At 40.9% G+C, this 25,121-nt stretch overlaps 1 protein-coding gene across 1 annotated transcript in view; it reads left to right on the forward strand.

Moving 5' to 3' along the window:
• SMPX (small muscle protein X-linked) overlaps positions 1-25,121 on the forward strand; it is a 37,244-nt gene that overhangs the window by 3,827 nt on the left and 8,296 nt on the right. Inside the window, exons 2-3 of the mRNA XM_030476889.1 lie at positions 1,201-1,290; positions 6,013-6,166. Of these exons, the coding sequence (XP_030332749.1) occupies positions 1,201-1,290; positions 6,013-6,153 (231 nt within the window). The 3' untranslated portion in view covers positions 6,154-6,166. The remainder of the gene's footprint in view (positions 1-1,200; positions 1,291-6,012; positions 6,167-25,121) is intronic.

Below are 25,121 nucleotides of genomic sequence, written 5' to 3' on the forward strand. Positions count from 1 at the left end.
AAGGATGGGATTATTCATCTTCATTTAATGCAAATCAGTCAGATGGTAAACTACAATAAAACAGCTCGCTGTTGGAAGGTTCTCTGCTTCTGCTCCACAACATTACCGATTCAACCCTTGGTTTTACCAGTGGGAGTCATGATATTTTGATGACATTTCCTAGGACCAGCTTCTCTTCTGAGATCACAAGATAACAATAGGTATAAATTTTGCATTTAGTTGATCACACCATTTGACTTTTAAAACAAGCCAGTCTGGGTCACATCGGGAAATAGATACACTTTAGCTGCATTTTCCTAAGCAATGTTTTCTGCCATTCTTTTCCCCAAAATCTTTTCTTGTAAGGTATCTATTACCAGCCCCATTTATGTTATGGCTACTGGCTTTCTGCTACAGATAAAAAATCAGATTGAGGCAGTCATGTGGGTATTATTCTGGAGGCAGTTTGCTAAAGCTGGCTGCTAAAGCTAGCCAGTTGGAGCTGGCTCAGCCTGCTCAGACCTGTGAGCCCCTGCTGCAGGCCAGGCCGGGGTGGCTCAGTGAAACCCAGCAGGGGCTGGAGGGTCAAAAAGCCTTTCTGCCTTTTCCTGCAGATCCCGTTTAGCAACCAAGAGGCATAGTTGTAGGACTAAGGCATTACGTTTGCACCACCTGTGGGTAAATTTTGTTGGTAAAAATAACATTTTAAACACGGTCGCTTAAGTTGGCTCAGGGCAGGCTTTTCTTCCTTACAAGCTGGGACTAAATGAGGTGAGAACTGGTGTCACTGAGGGAGGGAGAGTGGTCCAGTGATTGGGGTGTTTTTGTAGGATTTGAGTCACGTACACTTAAATGCTGATTCTGGCACTTGCTTTCTGTTTGACCTTTGCCAAATTGAAGCAGACCCAGAGGTCTAAAGACACTTTGGTGTCTAGTACTCATTTGTTTCAAGTCCAGTGAAATCAGGGAGCATTAAAATAAAATGCAGAACTTCAAAAGTTTACTAGATAGCTTTGTTTTTTCGCTTTCCGTCTTTAAAATAGAGATAAAAACCCTTCCCTTTCCAACAGGAGTGGTGTGATGATGCATACAGTGAAGGTGTAAGTGCTTGGAAACCATGATAATGTCCCTACACTTGCCTCACTCTTTGAGCTTTGCCTTTTACCAACTGTATGTTTATTTATCAGTCACTGTTATATGCATCATAATTCCTTCTCACAGGCTAATATTAACATCCCAATGGGAGCATTTCGACCTGGTGCAGGCCACCCTCATAAAAGAAAAGAACTTACACCTGAAGAAGTGGAGGAGGTAAGAAAAAAGGGGGTTTTGATTTTTTTCTCCCAGGAGAATCCCTGCCACTGACGGAAGACAGCCTTTTAATCAATCTTACAGCACTGCATACCAATCTTAGGTACCACAGCTGAACGTGCACTGGTCATTCATGGAAGTAAATGGCCACCTACTAAACACTTCATCCATACATATTTCTGGTTTTGGTGCCAAGGCATCTTCAGGAATTTAAACTGTTTCCAAGGCGTGTAGCTCTACTTCAACATCAGGATGATATCTGCTGTCAGGAAAGAGAGCCAGGATTTCACCAGCACTATTTATCTAGATGGGAGTTGATGGATACAGCAGGAAAAGTTATAGCAAGGCTTTGGAAGAATATGCTACTACCTGTTGCCCAATGATGTGATTTATTGTTACAGCTTAACAATATTGAAACAGGTTTTCAAACCTGACACTTTTTGGAATATTTATCAACAAGGACAAATTGAATGTGAAGACACTTGCAAATTAAAACCAGAAATTGTGAACCCATTTACTTGCATAGGGGTGAAAATACTCAATTTTATATTGAATTCTGTGTTGTCATGCTTATGTTTTACAGGGAGTATCTAACACTGAGTTTTGAATAAAAAATCCGATTTATGCCTTAACCAACGTTGATTACAAAGGTTATGATTAATCACAAATATAATATTTCTGGATGATATTAAAGCATCTTATTTACCAAGAACTTTTATAATAAATAAGAAATAAAACCAATGGTGGAGGAAAATGTAGTGTTAGATACTCCAAATGAATAAAAAAAACAACTTAAGTAAAGATGGGCGCTTATGGCTTCCTGGCCAGTTGGCTTAGTTTGGATATATAATCACCAGCCAAGAACTGGTACCGCTGGGCTGATGCTCCTCAGAGCCAAGGACAGGGAAGGCTCAAAGCAACCTGATACAGCCGGGCTGCCTCTGGCAGGACTCAGATGGGCTTGCTGGCATACGGGCGAAGAAAGCTGTCGTGGCTGGAGGGGGTCTTGCCCATATGCAGAGCAGAGCCATGATGATCAGAAGGGAGTGGATAGCCACTTTTCTCCAGGCATGCAATGGGGCTGGAGGTGATTCAGCCCCAAACAAGAGACAGCCAGATTAGTTTTGGCCAAATCAACAGCTCCTTCTGAGCTGGTACAGGCACTTCAAATGGTCAGGTTCAGTTGTGTAAGAGCTAACTCTTTTCTGTCTAAATCAGACAGACTTTTTTTCTGAATTTTAATATAGTGCTCTGTTTACAGAGAACTTTCCTGAAGAACTCAAACCCAGGATGACTTAAGTCTTCTTAAGAAGATATTAAAAAACCAAACTCAAACATACAAAGCAACCTTTAACACATATTGTGGCTTTCTCCCCTGGAAAGAAATCAAAGCATATTCTCTCTACAGTAATTAAACTGGTGAAGGAATGCATGTTATTAGGCAGAAAATAATATACATGTGTGAATTCTAGTAGAGTTGGAGAAATAAAATAAATGAACAGTGCTGATAATTAGATTTGGTTGGGTAATTGGATATTGCTTTGCTTCTCAGTTATGTGAATACTACGTATGAGACAGACATTATAGAATGAAAGTTCTTGGCCCCAGTTTTATAGCCAATATGCAACCAAACCAATGGGAGTAAAGACTACAGAAACAGATCTTGTAACAGGAATAGAATAAAAATGCTACCAGTTGACTTGTCTTTTCTATTTTCCCATCTTGTTAAGCTTTTCGATACAGCTTATGATTCTTTAGAGCAGCTTTATACAAATGCGACTTTTGCTAACAGTGCTTAGAATTTTTTCACTCTATTTTAAAACCTTGGCAAAGGAGATGAGGGAAATACGAGTCTTACCCAAAAGGATGGTGGAGTCAGATGGGAATGTATATTTTTTAAGGTCAAGGGAGTGGACATGGTAACATGAAAAGAATGGGGAGGGGGGGTGGGAATTTCAGAAAACAACTCTTCCTCAGTCAAAGAATTTCCATGAATGTATTTGTTAACTTTCGTCATATATCTTTTCAGACTTCTTTCAATAAAACTGAAAGCCAAGGTCTGATCTCATCTAAGCATTCCACATGGAGTGGGTAATATAGGGAGGGGCGTAGTCATAAATAGCACACGCATGAGATTAGAAGGGAAAGCTAACATCAATTTATGGAGTGCAGGGTCTACAAAACATCATCAAAGTTTGCACCATTTGCACTATGAGAGAAATGGTATTGACTATGACTTGAAATTGTATTTTTAAATAATATCTGCTGTGTACTAATAAGAACTAAGCGACTGGGGGCATGGTAGTTTTCCCTGATTATTCAGATTAGCTAGCTGTGCGATAAAACTATCAAAGAAAACAATACAAGCCCATGGCATCTTTGACTACTGATACAATTTTGTGCATCCCTCCAAACACCTTCTGTATCAATTTACTTCTCCTCCTGCTGTGCTTTGCTACTGTTTCAGGGTGTTAGATCATTGAGCCAGCTATTAGACAGTATATGTAGTAGCTGGGGCTGAATTACTGGCTGAGATCTCAAATGAACAAAACGAAACAATAGTATAATGTCATTATTTGGGTTTGTTGTCATCCAGAGGGACCTTGACAAGCTTGAGAGGTGCACCTGTGCAAACCTCCTGAAGTTCAACAAAGCCAAGTGGAGGGTCCTGCACATGGGTTGGGGCAATCCAAGAATAAATACAGGCTGGGTGGAGAATGAACTGAAAGCAGCCCTGTGGAGAAGAACTTGGGGGTTTTGGTTGCCAAGAAGCTCAATATGAGCCAGCACTGTGTGCTCGCAGTCCAGAAAGCCTGGCCTGCTTCCTGATTAGCATGTAGTGCATTAGTCAGCAGAAAAAAGAGGGGTTTACTGGCGAAAAGTATTTGACAGATAACTTTGGAATTTAAAAAATGGAGTAAAATATTAATAATTGATTGTTCACAATCAATACATGTTAGCAAAAAAGGTGGCTAATAAATCATAGAATCATAGAATCGTTAGGGTTGGAAAGGACCTTAAGATCATCTAGTTCCAACCCCCCTGCCATGGGCAGGGGCACCTCGCACTAAACCATGTCGCCCAAGGCTCTGTCCAGCCTGGCCTTGAACACCGCCAGGGATGGAGCATTGACAACTTCCTTGGGCAACCCATTCCAGTGCCTCAGCACCCTCACTGTAAAGAACTTCTTTCTTATATCCAATTTAAACTTCCCCTGTTTAAGTTTGAAGCCATTACCCCTTGTCCTACCACTACAGTCCCTAAGGAAGAGTCCTTCCCCAGCATCCTTATAGGCTCCCTTCAGATACTGGAAGGCTGCTATGAGGTCACCACGCAGCCTTCTCTTCTCCAGGCTGAACAGCCCCAACTCTCTCAGCCTGTCTTCATACGGGAGGTGCTCCAGCCCTCTTATCATCCTTGTGGCCCTCCTCTGGACTTGCTCCATCAGCTCCATGTCCTTTTTATGTTGAGGACACCAGAACTGTACACAGTACTCCAAGTGAGGTCTCACGAGAGCCGAGTAGAGGGGCAGGATCACCTCCTTTGACCTGCTGGTCACGCTTCTTTTGATGCAGCCCAGGATACGGTTGGCTTTCTGGGCTGCAAGCGCACACTGCTGGCTCATGTTAAGCTTCTCATCAGCCAACACCCCCAAGTCCTTCTTCACAGGGCTGCTCTGAATCTCTTCTCTGCCCAACCTGTAGCAGTGCCTGGGATTGCCCTGACTCAGGTGTAGGACCTTAAATCTTAATACTGAATTAGATCTAAAAGCCCATTCCAAGAGGACGTTCACAGAGTAATCAAAAAAGAAAAAAATAATTTTGTTAAATTATTTGCAGTACAATATTAATTCACCTACAAACCTACATGATTCCCCTTGTATGCCACCTTTATAAAATACAGAACAGGCTGGAACAACCTTAAACTCCGTACTGGAAAACTACTTCAAAACATTGCTCAGTCTAGAATAGAAATTGTCTAAATACATGCTCTCCCTCACCTAAGAGCAATAGTAAAACCAAGGAAGTACCAAGAGCTGAAACACTGGTCTGCTGCCAATTACCTGAGATGTTTGTTATTGTGTAAGTGCGTGCTGCTATTTAGCTTGTATTTTTACAGTGTCAGCAAAACAGCTATCAGACACTACCTTAATTCAAACATAAAATAACAATAACCCTTCTTGTCTTGCAACTGAGGGTAAGAAAAATTAAACATCAACTCAAGCTGAGCTTGGGTGGAGCTTTTGGTGTTCATAACCTATTATCATAGTTCTTCTCCAGAGCTGCACAAGTGTGTGATGGTTTTCCTCCCCAACTCTCCGGCTGCTATAAGACTCTGGAAGAAATTAGATTATAAAAATGGTTCTTCTGCTTTTTATCCCTAAAATATGAAGGACCTGGGAGTTGCCTTTAATGCTCCACCTAGTTAATGTTCTGCTAATGGTCTGACACTGTAAATTCTTACTAATTTACCAGAGGATCCACATTCCTCTGCACTGAGCAACTTTTATAGGATTTTTTCAGAATATTTTTAGACATTTTAGACAACAACCAACAAAATAACCTATCTTTTCCTACCTCCCTCCCCCGCCCTGCTTCCAATTTCCATTGGGATTGCATTTAGTATAAAAACATCCTTTCCTGTTTATCACATAACTGACCTATGCTCATGCTCAAGAGATTGCTATAGCAGCAGTCAGGTCACTGGTATCCTTTTGTGCAGAGTGTTCCTGCTTCGACAGAGGAGGAGAAAGACAAGAAACATCTCCCAGGAGCAAAGAAACTTCCAGGTCCTGCTGTCAACTTGTCAGAGATTCAGAACATAAAGAGTGAGCTGAAATTTGTCCCCAAAGCTGAACAGTAGCTGGAACAAGCAGGTGAGTAAAAGAGAAGTTCTTTGCATGGCTTTAGGAGAGGCAGGCTGATCCAGTAACCCCTTGGTGTCAAAAGATGTCTTTCCAATTACTTTAGAGGACCCAGAATCACACCCCATGTCTCAAAGACAACATATAAGAAGAAAAGGTTATGATCCTTGGAATTCTCTGTTCCGTCAAACATGGAGCATATAGGAGACTGTATGTGATGATACGTATCACCCATCAACCAGCCTAACAAAAAGTGTATTCAGCTATTAGGAATACTGAAGCCAGCTTAAAAATACTAGCTTCTTACTTCACAAGCACAAGTTTCAGTTTTACAGAATACAGGACCTGTGTTTGTACACTTTAACTACAAATAAGTGTTTTACAATGCAAATAAATTTATTGCACTGATGGACAACTAGGTCAGTATTTTTAAAAAGCTGCTTTGGAACAGATACTTGATACTGTTTTATTTCTATAATTCAAAACTGACATACCAATGTCTCCATGTATTTGATCATGCAAATATACCCAGTGCCACTTGTGGCACCCAAGGATTCTCTACATGACTATGTGGGGCTCAGAAATATGATACAGGAGCACCGGGAAGATCTCTGCTCCTCTAGAGTAGCAGCTGGGGAGCAGGCAGGGACCCTCAGGCACTGCTGACAGCAACACACATCTATGGGTCGAGCCACTGGTGTATGACTAGCACCACAGCTCATAATTCATCTTATTTTGCTCAATGTTCAGATGGAGATCAGTGGTGAGTGGTGTCCCTCAGGAGTCTGTACTGGGACTAGTACTGTTTAATATCTTCATCAATGACATAGTGGGATTGAGTGCACCCTCAGCAAGTTTGCAGATGATGTCAAGGGCAGTGTCACCATTGGTGTGGTTGACAAAACCACCGATGCAATTGATACACCTAAGGGAAGGGATGCCATTCAGAGGGACCTGGACAAGCTCAAGAAGTGGGTCCATGTGAACCTCATGAGGTTCAACAAAACCAGGTGCAAGGTCCTGCACATGGACTGGGGCAACCCCCCTGTATCAGTACAGGCTGGGGGATGAAGGGATTGAAAGCAGCCCTATGAAGAAGGACCTGGGGTACTGTTGGATGGAAAGCTGGACACAAGCTGGTAATGTGTGCTCACAGCCCAGAAAGCCAACCATATCCTGGGCTGCATCAAAAGAAGCGTGACCACCAGGTCGAGGGAGGTGATTCTTCCCCTCTACTCTGGTGAGGCCGCAGTACTGCGTTCAGCTTTGGGGCCCCCAACACAAGAGGGATGTGGACCTGTTGGAGCAAGTCCAGAGGAGGGCCATGAAGTTGATCCAAGGGCTGGAGCACCTCTCGCATGAAGACAAGCTGGGAGAATTGGGCTTGTTCAGCCTGGAGAAGTGAAGGCTCCAGGGGCACCTCATAGCAGCCTTCCAGTACCTAAAGGGGGCTTATAAAAAAGATGGGTACAGACTTTTTAGTAAGTCCTGTATCAAGAGGACAAGGATTAATGGTTTTAAATTAAATGAGAGTAGATTTAGACTAGGTAGATTTAGACTAGATGCAATGACGAAACTTTTTACAGTGAACGTGTGAAACACTGGAACATGCTGCACAGAGAGGTGGTTCCCATCCCTGAAAACATTCAAGGTCAGGCTGGGTTCTCTGAGCAGTCTGATCTAGTTGAAGACGTTTCTGCTCATTGCAGGGAGGGTGGACTGGATGACCTTTAAAGGTTCCTTCCAACCAAACCACTCTATGATTCTACGATTATTTTATTTAAAAGCAAATATTCAGCGCTTCAGCGGAGATTTCAGAATAATTTCCATCTGGTTTCAAACAAGGACCATAAAACTATGTTGCTCTATGTTCTGAGCCTTAAAGAAATTAATGATCATATCTGTCCATGGAATTATCTTCTCATTTTCTTTGAAAAGCATGAGTCAGTAAAGATGCATCAGGCAGTTACAATGACAATTCAGATGTACAGAGAAGTTTCAATAAAGAAAAAAACCTTGCTACAATAAGAAGATAGTTGTGTCATATGCTAGTCACTTGAATTGCGAATTCTGCCTATTGACACAAGTACTTTTTATTGTGAAAAGAGGCAGAGGAGCTAGGCTGAGCAGAACATCACCTGGAATTTACTGCACAGAAATGTAAATGAAGAACAAAAGAAAAGAGAAGGCAGTGCAAAAGAGTTCTTGGAACACAGAAGCGCTATGGACCAGCAATCCTGAAAGAAATAGCATATAATCTGAGTGAATTGCACCAATACACACTGCAACATTTACTTATTTATTATGTACAGCATAAAAATGCCATTTAGAAGGAAAAAGTGCTTCATTTTTTCTTGCTTTTACCCTGCTGTGTCATAATGTTCCTGTTATTTTAAAGAAACAGTACAGTCTTTCTCTCCAGAAAACTTGGGAAATGGAAAATTAACATTTTTAAAATACAACGCTGTAGTCATCGCACTAAAGCAGTGCCCAAACAAATATGAATTTTTAAGGTGGGGCTTTAAAGAGGTTTCTCTCTGTAAGAGATATTTAGACATAAATTTATCCCCATATCTGTTCTCTGATGATGGATATTTTAAAGTTTAAATCAGGTTTTTAATAATGACCTTACTGAGAGTCTGACTGAAACACTTAACATGTGCACAGAGGCTCACTCTAAAAGAAAGATTTCTACAGAAAGGTCAGCAAAGTAAAGGGCATCTTGAAAGCTGTGAGGTCATTATGAAGTCATTTCTGTCCTCATCCTTCTTTTGATGTTGTATTGGTTATCAGGTTCTGACAGTGAAAGAATCTCTAGATTTTTGGTAGTACAGTCACAGATCATACCTGAAAACTTAGTTCCTCGAAGGTTTACAGGCATAGTACTCACTGGAGACTAGGAGTTTGGCTTTGATTGCAGTGTAAGTACTAAGTATGTGCATAAATTCTACAAAAAAATTAAATGTAAATCAATCACTTGCCACATCCACAGCCTTGAGTGGTACTAAATCTGAAGATTTTCCCCTATAGAAGACATTCATCAGTTCAGTTGTTCATGTCTAGTTGTTCTAGACATTCATCTCGTTCAGTGTTCCGTTGACCTGCAGCCTTGTATGAAATCTGATTTAGTCAGTGAATTGTTTTATGACTGACTATGCTAAGCCAGTGAAGATTATTTCTATTTAAAAGAAATCCATGCTCACATCTGATACTTTGCTTCATCTCCAAGAAGGGGTTACTAATCACCATTTGAATGTGATTGATACTTTCTGAAGAATGGTTAACTGACTGGTCAATCGAGTATGCCTGTGCAGAGCGCATGCTGATAAATGAGGGTGTTCTTTAGTTTTCACAGTTTGGAAATTAATTCTCTCTCACATCAGTACAATAAACTTCTCAGGTATTCACTGTTGAGGGATTTCCCTTTAATAGTATTTTTATATTTCTGGTGGTATTCTGTAGGAAATACCCAGTATTGATTTTTTTCATTGGATATTTTCAGTAAATTGCAAGTCAGAATGGTCAATTTTGTTTTAATTTTGATCCATGTTATCTTGCTTGGCATTAAAAAGTACAAACCCATTAGCAAAAATAAGAAGCCTGCAAAACAGTAGGTTAGGTCATTATTTACAAACCCATTCCCACATAATTTGCACTTTAGAGTAACTTCTGTTAAATATCATTGGTCTTGCTCTTTCACCAAATTAGGAAACATGAACAGAATTGCTAAGATTGTAGTTGTGAGTCTAACGGTTTGTGGGAGGGATATAATTAGTAAGGTGTCATGAAGCTTGATCCACTGAAGGTCATAAAGTGCTTATCAGTTAAGATATTCCTGTAGTCATCTCCTGCTGCTGGTCTATCATCTATAATTAACTAATTAGTATACTCTTCTTTGTCATGAAGATTTTTTTTTCTTCCACAGAGCTGTAGTTGATGTGTTTGATGCAGCTAGTTTTAATAGAAAATGTGGGTTGTGATTCATTTTCCTTTTCTCCATCTACATTTTCTTTTGCTGCTCCTTTTGCATATGCACATGAGCAAAACATATGCAAAATAAAATAGTAACAAAATAGCATACACTAATCAGCTGAATGTATGTCCTATTGAATAAGTAATAGTAGGAAGCATTTAATTTGTGACAAATGAAGCTTGCTATGGCTATTTACTGCTGATTGTTGTGATAGCTTATGTGATAACTAGCATGGTGATTGTACCTGAAAATGGGCCTGAGCACAAACTGGCATTTCACCTGAGAATATGTATAATTGCAGCCAGTTACTGCTGCAACTCATGTTTGTTCTTCATTCTGTACCCTTTCTCATTTCATGTCCTGAAGTGTGGGGATTGTGTAACAAGACATGTTGTGAGCTCTTGAAACAGCCCCACCATTTTAAGAAAATGTGTTCATTTGCTTAAGCCCAAGTAGCCAGCCCTTGTGTGAGAGAAGGGAATCCTGCATGCAGAGGATGCCAAGGGAGGTCAGGAGCTCAGATCTCTGTAGCTGGAGTGGGAACAATGGGGTGAAGAAGGAGGATATGCTACAAGAATTTCTGCAGAACCCTTCTGCCAAAGTCGGAGAAGGCTTGGGGGGATCTCATCAACATACAGAAGTGCCTGAAGGGAGGGTGCCAAAAGGGCAGAGCCAGGCTTTCCTCGGTGGTGCCCAGTGACGGGCCATCCCCAGCTCCACTCACTGTTTGGTCTGTGTTAATTTCAAAGTACTTCTTGTGTTTTTCTGTCCTTGGTTTCCTACCATCCTGCTACCTTTGGTTCAGAACTCCCAGATTAGCAGCACTTGGGGATTTCATGGCCAGCCATCAATCTTGCCAGTCACTTCTGTTTCTGTCCTGAGAAACTAGGTAGTTGAGGGGTTTAGGATTTTTTAACAGTGTGTTTGAAGTTCTTTTGGTTTACCTTCCAGGTTTTTTGAGTCTACTTATGTCATGCTTTCAGACTTTAAAACAGAAGAGCTAGAAATTTCTTTTCAAAGAGAAAACTGGAATCTCTAGGGCACAATTTAATATCAGAGGAACCTTTGGAATCATGTTATCTCCTTGGGCAAAAAAAGTTATTCATGTTTTGTTTCCCAGAGTTTCTGTGTTCAGAAATAGAAATTTAGTTCATTGTCTCTAACATGGCCTGCAACTGTCCATCGCAAACTAAGTCTCTTCTCTACCACTGATGCAATGCTATGGTAAGCCCCTAGCATGTCATTCCTTTGAAAGTCAAGGAGAGGTTTCCTTCTCATTCTCTTGTTGAATGGTGGAAGTGAGGAGGAAAGCAGACTGGAGGGACTCTGCTTTCTAGATACCTAAGAAAGCTTGAAAGTATGTGTTGATTTTACTGAGTAAAGAACAGGGCATATTTTTATGAACAACAAGTGCTTCCACATAAACTAGTTAGGAAAATATTGTGGTTTATGGTTTTGAAAACTGACTAATAACTTCAAAACAAGCACTGAAAAATCAGAAAATATTTTGCTCCAAAGTAAACTACAAGAATGGACACTTGTATTTTTTCCAAACATATAATATGCAAAAAAGTCTCTTATTTCCAAACTGTGTCTTTAAGCGGAATGTTTTTATTACTGGAAGAGACAAGCACAAAGTAATAACTCAAAGTACTCTCTACTAATTTTTAGAGCATGAGTGTGTTATTTACTCCTCTACCTTCCCCATGCTTAAGAGAGTCTGCAGACATGTAGAGATGGACAGGACTCTACACACAGAGAGAAGTTGCTTCATTGAATCTCTTTGAAACATTAATGCCATTAAAGTAATAAAATACTCCCCCCCATTTTGGTCCCTCAAATCGCTGCTCCATTCTAAAGTAAGAATCGTCAGTTTCTGGGAGAAAGTTCCAGGTATTTTGTTTGAAAGCTGAAAATTCTCTCTATTTTTGGAAAAAAATGACTAACTGCTATTTCATAACTCCTTTCCCGTGATCACTCTGTCAGTTACATGGTCCTGAACTTCAGTTGTCAGACTCTTTTATACAGAAACCCGTATGTTTCCATCAGCGCTGTCCATAATAGATTTTTTCTAAGAACTAAACTTTTGAGTCAATTCCTTGAGTTAGATGAAATTTCTGGGCTGACATCCCTCAAATGAAGCTCAGAAAGGCATGAGGCTCCTGATAACACCAGGCATGGAGGGATCAGTGAAGCATGAAGATGGAATACAGTCAGCAGGCTTTTTCTTGCTTTTCTCTGCTATATGTGTTAAGAAGTAGTATAAATGATTTTATATATATATGTATATATGTATATATAAAACACAGCATTAAACAATAAGTATCACTGGAATGTATTGCTCTTGGAAATCTCAGAACAAGATGTCAGGAATCTCTAAAACTTCAGCTATTTGCCGTATGAACAGATTCTGGTATTTAGAGAAGGTCCTGCAACTCAAATGATGCTTATCCTGAGGCACATGCATACAAACCCATGCAGAACTAATTGTAATCAGGGAATCATGGGCATTAGAAACTGGAGAGGAGGAGAGATCATACAGACTACTATTGAAGAGTTATGGGTGAGATGAGAGCGATGCTGTTTCTCTGTACCTGGGAACTGTCCCACCAGCGTTAGGTACGCCTGGAGCACTCAGACACTGTAATGACAGGCATCACCAGAAACCCAGAATAATAAGCAATTCCAGTCTCTCTAACATTACACACTTCAAAATGTATTCAGCACAAAGGTTTTCAAGTGCCTACATCAGAGTAAAAAGGCTAACTGCTTTTGAATACATGAAGTGCAACTCCCTATGTTATTAACAGCTCAGATAGTTTTATCAAATCTACATAAATTGTAGACAATTAAGATGACAGTATGATCTGAAATATCACAGCTCTGATGTGCTAATCAAATCAATTTTCTTCTAAATTTAGTGCCTCATCATTTTGTTTTATAGTTTTTATTTATTTCATTTGTTAAAAGACTACCTAATTATGTTTTCACAACCTTTTGTTCAAGAACCACATAAATTACTGTGTCACTACTTTGTCATCTTTTACAGAGGTGGCTCAATATTGCATGAGCCTTGTGACCCCTGTCTGGGACCAGGCTGTCTACAGGTGTCATTAACCCTACTCTGTACATAGGATTATGCTTGATTCAGCCACCACATTGCTCCTTGTGTGCCTTGTTTTGAAAAGTGATGCTCTTTTTAGTGCCAAGGCTATCTCTATTTCACACTTGTTTGCAAATTCCTTCTGAGATAAATAACGTGATGTGATGGTAGATCTCACCTTAGATAGGTAGACCATTGTATATAGGCAGAGCTCACCATTACAGTGATCCCAAAATCTGTTGCCCAGTTGACAACACTACAGAGGAAGTCTTATGCTGTAGATGCACTAAGAGAACAAAATACACAGCATAAATAAGCACTTACGACAGGAATATGGATTGGTTTTACTCTCAGTGTTGGTTATACTTTATTCTTGATGTTTTATCTGCTGCAGATTACAGCTAGTTGAAAGGAAGCTCAGCTGAACTAACCTTTACTTGAACTTGGGAACAAGTATAAAGTGTTTTTCTTCCCTCTATTTAGTGGTTATATTAGTGTGGCTGCATTTGTTTCTTACCACAAATGGCTGACCTCCATGTACAGACATGGATTCAATAACAGCAGAATAAAATCCTCAGACTTGGTGTTCAGAACTTACTCCCCAGTTTGGTAAAGTTGCCATAATATTGCTTTTAATGTAATTCAGTTATTCAACTGATAAAATAATAAATTCAGTTATTCAACTGATAAAATAATAAATTGAATCCTTCAGCTTTTAGCTCTTCTGGGTCTTTGTTCCTGTTTGTTGCCTTGGAGCGAACCTCGTCTTGAAATTGCTGTTACTCCTGCATGGCCTTACAGAGCCTTTCACGGTACAGAAATGTAATCTCAGAGCAAACAATAGCTGGAGCTGGGAATGCACTTAGGGAAGAAGAGGGTGACGGCTGTGCTTGCCCTGCTTCCTAACAAATGAACCATGGGAGAAGCAGGCTAACTGGCCCATATCCGCTGCCGTGTTAGTGCATTTTAACAGCGATAGCAGCAATACTGGTGCACACAAGGAGAGAGCAGGACTGGCAAAATTGCTTTTACTGAGGAAACATCAAAGAACAAAAACTTCCCCCAAAGCCAAACTGCTCCTGTTCTGAGGGAATGATGACAGTAACTAGATGGTGTTATTTCAAGGATTTGAAAGGTGTTGCCTTTATATACAAGATGCGTATACAGAGTGTGTACTGAAATGGAAGAAAATACACATCCAAAGACTTGAAACCAAATATTCGAGCTGAAATAGGCAGAATACAGGGAAAAGCAAAGCTCCAGTTGTTTCTGTGTTTGCAAATTATGACGTTCTTGAGTGCAGTAGCCTTCCCAAAGACTGTCAAAGACTGGGATAGAGTATGTCCTCTACTGTAATTAATTAATTGTCTCAGACATTAATTAAGCCTTTAACTAAGGATCTCAGACCTTTTACTTTTGGATTTCTCAATTTCTTTGGTTTTGTGGTTTTGTCTGAAAATAGTTGAATTGATTTGTCTCTTCAGGGTTTGAATGGAAGTATTTGTTTTGGAAAAAACTGTAATCTTTTTTCCTATTAGTTCTTAAGGCAAGAATTGCTCTCTGTGAAGGCAAGACATATTTTCAGGTTTGCAGTCCATTTTGCTGAAAGTAAAGTGAATTCAGATGGGTATATCACTCATGTACCCTTTTTTTTTTTTTTTGGTTTAAACCCTTCATATTGCAGTCTTTTCCACTCTATATGTTTTTCTTATTTTTATTCTTAAGTTTAGCATGGAATAGATTTCATATTGTATGTTTGAACAATTACTTCTGGGGCAAACCAGTTCTGTTTATTTAAGGAGTAGATAAGTGTTGTCTGCAAGTTACTGCAGTTTAACACATTAGTAGACATCACCTGAGTCACTGTTGACCATGTGCATCCTTCGAAATCTTTGTCAATCAGAAGAAACCTCAGTGAAGATGTTCATGTTCTGTTTCACATACATAGAGTTTAAGAAGTTGAACCTGGCCAAACACCACAGCTCTGCTGACAAGCAGTAGCCTGCTGGGTCACAGGGCAACTTGGCCACATGTCCAAGTGTGAACTTATTTGCAATTTGGTTGAAATCTGTTTCCCTAAGGCAGGATGAGAAATAGAGCAATCAGCTCCAACTTCTTCAATGCCTTACTTTGACAGACACCATCGAGGTGACTGGAACTGGCTCACAGAGGAGCTTATATTGACCTGAGGCTAAAGGCCTCATTTTTTACCTGAAGATTGACCATCCTTCAGCAAAGTAAAAGCCTTGGGACCCCACCTGCAGTGAGCTTTGGCATCTAGACATTTCCATCAAGGCAAGCCCGTGGTTTGAAAGTCATGTGCAATGGCACTAGAGTGCCTTGAGCCAACAGAGCGTTCCTTTACATTCCCCAACAGTGTCTGAGATTTTATTAACAGGAAAGGGATCAGATACATCTTGGGCAGAATGATGAAGGCAGCTGTTTCTGCTAGCTGTGGAAGATGGCAGAACACCACGCCGCACTGCTGTATACTCATTTGCCTCAGAGAGGCATTACAACTTCTGCGGCTCCCAAAATCTCTCTACCATGGAGGTGATCTTCTTGCATGATCTACTGGTGGATACAACTGCCTGGACTGTACTATGTGTTAACCACCTACTGGCTGGCTGGCCTCACCGGTAAAGAGGGGAGCTGAAGCGCTCCAGACCGTGGGGGTAGGCAGAGAGGAGTGGAGGATAGTCCAGAGCCTATGACACCACCTTCTGCCTTGATTGCTGTATACTAAGGACTGGATGAAGGCCAGCATTGTTTTCCCCTGCCAGGGTGCACTAACATTGCTCAGGCACAAGTTCTTGTTCCTCCCAAAAGGAAACTGGCTGTAAGGAGACACACAAGGTTACAGAGAGAAGAAAGGGGGGTGGAGATCCCTGTCTCACCCATAGTTCTCAGTGTCTCTATCCATTGAGAAACCTTCTTCCCTGCAGCAACCTGCTCTTCTGTTACCTCAAGAAGATGGCCCTGCATATACTGTTAAGAAACCTTTAATCACTTCTGCAAGCAGCATTATGAAGCTTGTGGGGACACCTGTTGAGATACAGCTAATAGGAAAAATGGAAAACTATCAGATTGTCTTTTCTGGGGCTTCAGCAATGTTCTGAATAGAGCCAGGAATCTTTTTCCCTCACACTGGATTTACAGTGTGAACCGTCTCCTCCAGATTCACACCTGAGTACTTTTTTTACAAACAAGAAGAATAATTTGAAGGGAAGGAAGGAATGTGCTGGTGCCACTCCCTTTCTGCCGTGGCTCAGCGATTATCACACATACCCAGCCAGGATGCATGAATAAAGCAGGTCAATTCCTTTTTCTCCTCAAAAAGATTAAAACCAACATTTCTTGCCTCCCTGGAGACTGCAGACTAGCTTGGCAGGGGGACCCTTTCTAGACTTTGAGCTAAAGCTAGGCGGCTGCTGTGCAGAAATGAATTAAAATTCATTTGTAGACAAGTGAGCCTCGCGGCAGCTTAGCAATGTAGAGCTCAGCTGGCAGCAGGGAAATCTGCTTCCACGTGCCTTACTCTGTAGATTGCTGTGTACCTTGTCTAAAGGCTAATTTGTGTAGCAACAGTTTCCTCAAGCTGTGCTTTAAAAGAAACCAGAATAGATGCTGCTGTGTTTTTGTACTAAGCCTGATGCAATTAGGTAGGTGCTGAGGAGGAAGGTGTCTGTGGAAACCCACCAAGTTTCTGGGTGATGCTCAGGATTTCATGTCTCCTTGGTACTCAGCTGAGCAGGCTTATTAAAACTCATATTTGTAGATGGATAAGAGCACAGTTTGAGGTTATGGTGTAGTTGGACCACATTTTTAAGGATAGCAGTTTTGGAGTTAAGAACCTACGTCCCATTTGCATCTACATTGCTGGGGCTCTGTCCCCCAGTACTAAGCAGCATGATCCCATTGACACTCAGTGGAAACTATGCTCCTAAATTGCTTAAGTGCTTCTCAAAATCCCACTCCAAATTTGAATATGCAAAGTGCACATTGTTCATTGTTAAGGGTGAATGGGCCTCTGTGTCTTTCTTCAATCAGATCTAGGACTCCTACCGATACGGCTGTGCAAGTGCTCCAACTGCTACATGTGCATTCTGAGAAGAGCCTTTCTGCAGAGCTGAACAAAGAAAATCATTTCCACAGAACCTGTAGATCACAATGGTGCGAATTCAAACCCAAATGATAATTGGTCTTGGATGCATCTTTTGCTGTTGCAATTTTTTTAATTTTCAGTTTGTTTAGTCAAAAAACCATTTTGTGTTGAGAAGAAGGGTGTCATGGGAAAGTTTGGTTCTCCCATTTGTCTTCTACTCCATCCTAATACCTCATTTCTAAATGCTTGCCTGTCACAGACTGCAAATTCACATATTAACAGTACAATCTTGTACAGACAACATGGTGTAATGCCTCTGTTTATATTTCAAAGAAATCTATTTAATCCATGGGAAAAAATGGTCTTATATTTAAAGCTCTAAAAAATGACAAAAACCTATAAACACAATATATATACACACACAGATACACACTGGTTACTGATGTGAAATGACTTAATGTGTACTGTAGCTGTATGCATCAAATATTAAAAGACTCTACAGTAAACTTTCCAAAGAAGAGACAATTACTATGCTACCTGCAGTAGCTTTGAAGAAGCAAGATAATGTGAGGAATTAAGCAAATCCTGCACAGCCCAGATGTCAGAATACACAGTTTTCTAATACAGTCAGATACATGTCTGTTAAATTTAATAAGTTAAATTAGCAGTCTGAGTATGACGTCTTGCTTTCATGCTTATCCATCTCTGTAGAGGATCCTCTGGATTATGTACAAGGTGGTTATCAAATTTCCCGAGCTGATTAAGACCTCGTGCTTTTCCATGGTAAGGAGGCCACATAATCCAGGACCAGAGTGATAAATATTCAGAAGAGGCTGCTGAGAATGTGGGTAAGGGGAAGATTATGCTGGGTTTTGACAGTTAGCAATCACTTTCTTGCCACACTTCCTTTTCCTCCCATTTGCAGTATTTTTTCGATGTATTTTGACTCATGAAGTGCTAAGCATTTCATAAAAAGTATTTACAAAGTGCACAGAGACCTCTCAGTCTCGATTTGAACATTTTGAAAATAAAACTGTAGCCAACTTCCATCTTTTCTGTAACTATATTTGCAGAGATGTGACCGTTGTCTCAGGCCCTCGCTTTTTATTGCACATGCCAGATTTATATTGAAAGAAAACAGGTGGATGAATAGTAGTACCATGATTAATCACAGTTCAATCATGCTATGATATTATCTGTAAGCATATCAGATGTACACTATATTTATATGGAACAACACTCACTCATACATTATGAATTCTGTGGAGAAGAAGCCATCTGACCAGGAGAAAATAGCATTTTTAGAAACTGTTAACTAGCACAGAGAGTCAAATGTGGGTTATTTGCAGTACAGCTTGGGTGAGGTGACAGAAGAGGCAGAATTCATGATGAATAAATTGGATATCAATGCCCAAATAGAGACAGCTGAGATTTCTATTTTCTTGCTTGGAAAGGAACCCCTTCTCAGTGTCTCCAAGATCACAGAGCTTGCTGCTAAGGCATTAAAAGCAAAGAAATCAAACTGAGGGAGCTTAGGGATGGGTATAGCTTCAGGAGGGCCAGCACGGCTTGCCCCAGCCCCATGACCCCCACACTCCCCATCCTTGCTCTTGCAACACAGCCGTACGAAAGTGGTGAGCCACACACAGCTCCACAGCAGCCTCTCAGCTGAGGAGAAATAACCCAGACACCACCAAACACCACCTCGGCTGACTGGGATCTCTGGGCACATCTTCTCTTCTGGTTGAAGAGCAGCACGGAACAGTGCTGCTTGCCTTGCCAAGCTTCGAACTGCCTCAGTGCCAGTGAAATCCCCCCAGAATTCTGGAAGAGCTGAAGCTACAGCAGAGCTATGTCCCTTTTCTGAGACTTTCAAACAAGCCTGAGATGCTGGCAAAGCCCTCACTGAAATTTAGCTCTAGGCAGCTTCTGAAGCAAAGCAGGACGACTCTCTTTGTAACTTTAATTGCAGTTCAGTTTTGAAGAGCTCACGCAGCAGGCGGCAGTGGAGGAGTGTTTGCAGGACAGTCAAGGATTTCTTAGGCTATAAGTGCCAAGGAGCTTTTTGTCTTTATCAGCAAAGGAATCAGGGTATCACCTCCCCCTATACAGAGAGGATTTGTGTAAGTTAAACCACTCCATTTTTTCCCTTTCACTGGCGTAGCAGAAGCAGGTAGTTTATGCTGCTGCCCTTCTGGGTTTCCCTGGCTACCACAGAAATGTGCTTTTTCACTTCCCCCACCCTCTTCTCAAGAGTGATGTAAAGGAGCTGTGCATCCTGCAGCTCCTTCAGCCATGTGAAGTGTTAACATGCAAAAGACTCTTTTCTGACAGTCATTTCTCTTCTTGTGCTTACTGGATTTGTCATTAGTGCAGGCTGTTTTTGTTTTTGTTTTTTTTTTAAAACATTAGTTTTCAAATGAAACTGTGGTTTAACTCTTCCCTGCTCATGGCAGGGGGGTTGGAACTAGATGATCTTAAGGTCCTTTCCAACCCAAACCATTCTATGACTCTATGACTCTATAACTAACTCTTGTTACATCATGATTCTGTTACAGAATATTTCCCAAAGGGTTAATCCTGAGACTAGTTTCTTTATGCTGTGGGTTGTTGGTTTGGGAGGCTTAGGTTTAGGATTTTTTTAGCGCGAAAGAAGGGAAATAATTGTTACAATGAGACAAATCACAGTCAAAACATATATGTAAATTCTGAATTGTGACAGTAGCTCTTAAGGGAAACTAGAGGGCAGGCTTCTAAAATACTTCAGGCTCCGTAAAGCTGGAGATAAGTACTTTATGGCTTCCCCAAAACACGGTAAGTGCCTAACTCCTAGGGGTTTTGCATGTTTAACCAGCTAAATGCTTCCAAAATACTGTCCTGAGGTGGCTCAGGAAGTCTATTGCGTAAAAATAATAGTCATTGCTGTCTGTCAGCAGCCAAGCAGCTCCTATTGTAAGTCTACGAATTATTACACCCAATATAACTGAATTGCCATTTCCTTATCTCTCCCTTTGTCTCAAAGTTGTTGTGTCACGAATTGTGTCTTATTGTGTACTAGAAATCACTTTGGACTCTATAGGGGTTTTTTATTATTATTACTTGTGTGTTGCTTAGCATCTGCACGGGACTTGGTTTCTGACCCATTCATTGTGGCATGTTCACAGAGACCTTGTAGTGGCAGAGAAAAATGGAGAGAAGTGAACTTTCATGGTCAAATTGCCAAGAAGGAAATGAAATTACTAGAAAATGTATTTGGATTTATTTAGTTAGTTATTAACTTCTCATGGTCTAGCCTTCAATTTTGGGGGAGATTAGGCACACAATATAAGTTTTAGGGCTTGGAGTTATCAAAACGAATCTTGAAGGGCAGCATTAAAGTGTTTGGCATCACACACCTGAATGAAGGTGCAGATCAGTGCAGCAGGAGACTGAGATGAAGTGGAGGCTGAGGAACCAGTTTGGACATGCCAGTTTTATGTTACACTGCAGAGCTGGGCCCTGGCCTCAGCTGGATAACAATGGTGCAGGAATAGCTGGGGTTAAACCATACTGTTTGGAGCTTAAAAAATAGAATATTTCTACACGGATTTGACAAACTTTCTGCAGCAACTTCTGGCCATTAAGAGCGTTGAGCAGGATTTAGGTTTTCCACATCTGGCAGACCTGAAGTTGTCGGCCCTTCAAAGCCCCTGTCAAAGAGCTGCACCAGCCTTTTGGCAGGCTGCCGGGGAGCCAGCATGGGAGCTGATAAGAAACTGGCCAGATCAGTCATACTCGGTGTTCCATGTTGCATCAGGAAAATTGCTGAAAGCAAAATGTTTCCATAAAATGTTACACTTCCAAAGCATAAACCTTTCCAAGTGGAGTAATGTTCCATCAGCAAATGTTGGACCAGTTTGACTCTTGGCATACTCTAAGGTACAAAAGCTCATTGCATTTTAAATAAACTTCAGCAGCTTCAGCCCATGCCAACTCTCAAATAACAAATCAAGCAAATGCGTCTTTTTCTCCTGTAATTATTCAACCCAATAATTCTCTTGTCATTTTCCCCTTTTTCTTCACTGAAGGAAGAAAGGTTGTGTTTGCAGTACACTAGGATGCTGTTTGCGTCTAGTTTCATTGCCCTGGAATTTGAAATTCATAAACAGTCATGATATAAATATATATAGCTTTAATCCCAAGTTAGGTATGTACAAATGGCACCAAAATTTGATTACCTTCAGGGCACATATGATTGGACTTTGCTTTAGAAAACTTTTTTTTTGACATATTCCTTTCTAAAATCAGCATGAAATATACATTTTCTTCAGGGACAAATGAAAGACAAAGTCTACCTTGCCAAGGTTTGAACACATGGCTTTTGAAAGTCTAGCCAGTTAACACCTAATGCTTAGACTTTTCCCCTCAAACATTAAAGTTGCATCAGAGATGGAGAGTATTTGCAATGAAAAATGAACGGCAGAGCTATAATCCTGGAGGATAGGTGAATTCTGAACAATAATGAAATTAAAATGTTCAGACAATGTTAAAGTCTGGTAGGAACTGAAAAATAAGGCAGTATGGAAGCTAAGGGTGAGTGTTTGTGTGTTTGTCAATGCAGATGAATTAACATACTGTACAGCCTGCCTTATATTGTGTCACCTGAAAACTACGATATACAAGGGGTAATACCTTTAAACTGAAAGAGGTTAAATTTGGATTAGATATTAGGAATAAATTCTTTATTGTGGGGGTGGCGAGGCACTGGAACAGGTTGCCTAGGAAAGCTGTGGATTCCCCATCCCTGGCAGTGTTCAGGGTCAGGCTGGATGGGGCTTTGAACAACTTGGTCTAGCAGAAGGTGTCCTTGCCCATGGCAGGGGAGTTGGAACTAGATGATCTTTAAGGTCCCTTCCAACCCAAACCATTCTATGATTGTATGTCTCTGAAGTAACCTGTCTTGCTTTAAGTATAGGGAAAATAAAATTTTGTGCATGCTTTAGAGTAAACATATCTTAACTTTTGAAGATTGATAACCACTATTAGGTTATGTGTTCAGTCTTAACTGAGTAACTGATGCTTATGTGACATTTATCAATTGAATGTTGTTTTAATATGTGCCTTTCATCATTCAGTTCCTCAACTTTTTTTGGAAAAGAGAAAGCCATTGACTCCACAAATGTCAGTAGGTGACAAAGACCAACGGCACTTTAGAAATGTCATTAGTGAGGGCACGTACTTGTGGACTCCATAGGAATCAGTAGTGTGCCAGATATTTCACTTCCCACAGCCTTTGCCCCTGCAGCTCTACCATCATCTCCTGCAAAATAAAAATTGAGAATCTTTTGATTACAATTGTTGGTTTAAAAAATAGAAATATTTTTTTAACCCTTTGCCATATGTGAAAACCATGCAGATACCAAGCAGTGTTGTTTACCACTGGGCATGTGTCTCAGGAGAAAATGCCAGCTTATCAGGAGTATTAAGTGGCAGCCAGCATGACAATAACAAAAGATGTGAGCATTCAGGTGTGAAATCAGAGAACCTTTCCAGCAGCAGCATTTTGCTGTGTGACATGTTGCATTCAGATTTGTGAGAAAGTTTTGTACATAATTTAGAGTAAAGCTTAAATATTTGATTGGAGAGCTAGCACCAAATGAAATGCCAGTGTAAAAGAGGCCTGAGGCAAGTGCCTTCCTCCACAATCCCTTTTGTGTAATAATACAACTTACTTGAAAATCATTGTTCATCACTTGATTATGTAGCACAGTTATGCATTCATATGGCCTGATCTTGAGGGTGATAACCCACACCTGCAAAGGCTTTTATAGCACTGTTTGAGGGACTACAAGAAGACTGCTGGAAAGATCCAACTGGGAAAGTCTTTACCCTACCATAAGAATGTCAGTAAAAATAAAGTCACATTTCTTCAAATTTCAGCCTGCCAAGTTCAACTATTTCTCCAGTGACCTGAATTTTCACAGAAAAGCACAGAACATCTGGGGATTTCCAATTTTCTGAGAAAAAATCAAAATTTTTAAACGAAATCAGGCACTTTTTGTGAGAAGCTGTTTTGTTAGATTTCCAGCTTCCTGTCCACCCCAAGCAACAAATAACATTTCAAAGTTAAAATGTTGTCCAGGAACAAGTTGCCCAGAGAAGCTGTGGCTGCCCCATCCCTGGCAGTGTTCAAGGCCAGGTTGGACAGGGCTTTGGGCAACCTGGTCTACTGGAAGGTGTCCCTGCCAATGGCAGGGGGTTGGAACTGGAGGAGCTTTAAGGTCCCTTCTAACCCAAACCATTCTGTGATTCTATGAGTCTAAGTACTTCCAACAGCTGTTGTTCAGTGGCTTCAAACCCTTGATGCTATGGTTCTGGTGCAGACATAGGCTATTTAGATTGTTACAAAATTTTATAGTTCAGGCTACTGTCGGAGGATTTACAAGGCTGTGAGATGCCACACCAAACATCCTCCTTTGCTTCTGGGCACTGTTCCTGGTGGTGCTTGGCCCATGCAGCTGCCTGTAGGTCACTCTGAGCTGAGTGTCTGGCCAAGGCACTTGCAAGGCTGGTGGGGTGAAACTTCCAGGGAGGGAATGGGACTACCACAGTAGCAGGCAGCAAGGACTTGAGAAGTGCAAAATGCATTTGATCCCACTGCTTATGGTGCCTGCCTTATGTGGGACAGGAGAGGCTTTGACATTTTGTAGCTGTAGTGCTTGCAGTGGGTTAGCTCACTATCCAACCCAAAGGCTGTGGCCCCCACACTCATAAGTCACTTCTGAAACAATCCAGGAATTCTGTTTTTTTATCTGTATAATAATTTGATTGTGTTTAATGTGGGTTACACAGTGTGATACCAGTCATTGTGTTCTTGTACTTTTGCTGCAGACACCTGTGAAGTGTTTCCCCCCTCAGTTACCTCTATGGTGGGCTACCGAGCACTGACCACAGGGAGTCTCTGCAAGAAGAACACTCACCACCATATACATTTTCTCCTAGCTGGAAGCTTTGCTTTCAGAAACACATCCTGGTTGAGAAGCCCCAGTCATGCAATTAACTCTCAGCAGGTGCATTTCATATTGCATCAATGAGTGCCTCCTTATAGAGCCTTCATCACTCTCGATACAACAAAGATGTCCCATGGTTTCAAATGTCACAGCTTTTTTGGACTTTGTCTTTTAGTAGTTGATGTTTATTGCTGCCTTTTTCTGTACTGAATATTTTATCAATCATTATGTTATTTCTAATAGAGCTTAGCCTAGCCCCTTCTGTACATGTCTTTGTCCTGTAGACATCACAATTACCAGTCCATAAGGGGACCTAGCAACAGCTTTTCATTTTCACAGTGCACCACCACCCAGGTGCATTTCTACTGGCAATTTTTTGCCCTGTGCCTTCAAGCTGCTAAGTGGCTTCAGTTATCACAGGAGAAATCAATAGGATTTGTAGCACCTTGAGGAAAGTAATAAGCACTTTGCAGGATCAGCTTTTAGGCCTCAGCTTCCTTACTGATGAATTTGCCATGACAATAATTCCTGAGGTTTCGCTGTCTCTGTTAGCCTTTGTCTTCAGAATCTGAGTTGCTATTATGGGGAATGAAAATGAAATAAAACTAAAGTGTCCTGGAAATCCCTTTCTAATCACAGTGCCTTAAAATTTTTACTACTTAAACTCTTAAGTCATCTGGCTTCTAACAGACTATTTGGGTGTACTTGCTAATATGATCAGGTTGATACTTTAAAAGGGGGACCAAGCCCTTGAGTGATGCCTGCACTGGGAATCAAATGCTTTTTAAAGCAAAGGT

The sequence above is a fragment of the Strigops habroptila genome, chromosome 2 (genome assembly GCF_004027225.2).
Source record: "Strigops habroptila isolate Jane chromosome 2, bStrHab1.2.pri, whole genome shotgun sequence".
Lineage (NCBI taxonomy): Eukaryota > Metazoa > Chordata > Aves > Psittaciformes > Psittacidae > Strigops > Strigops habroptila.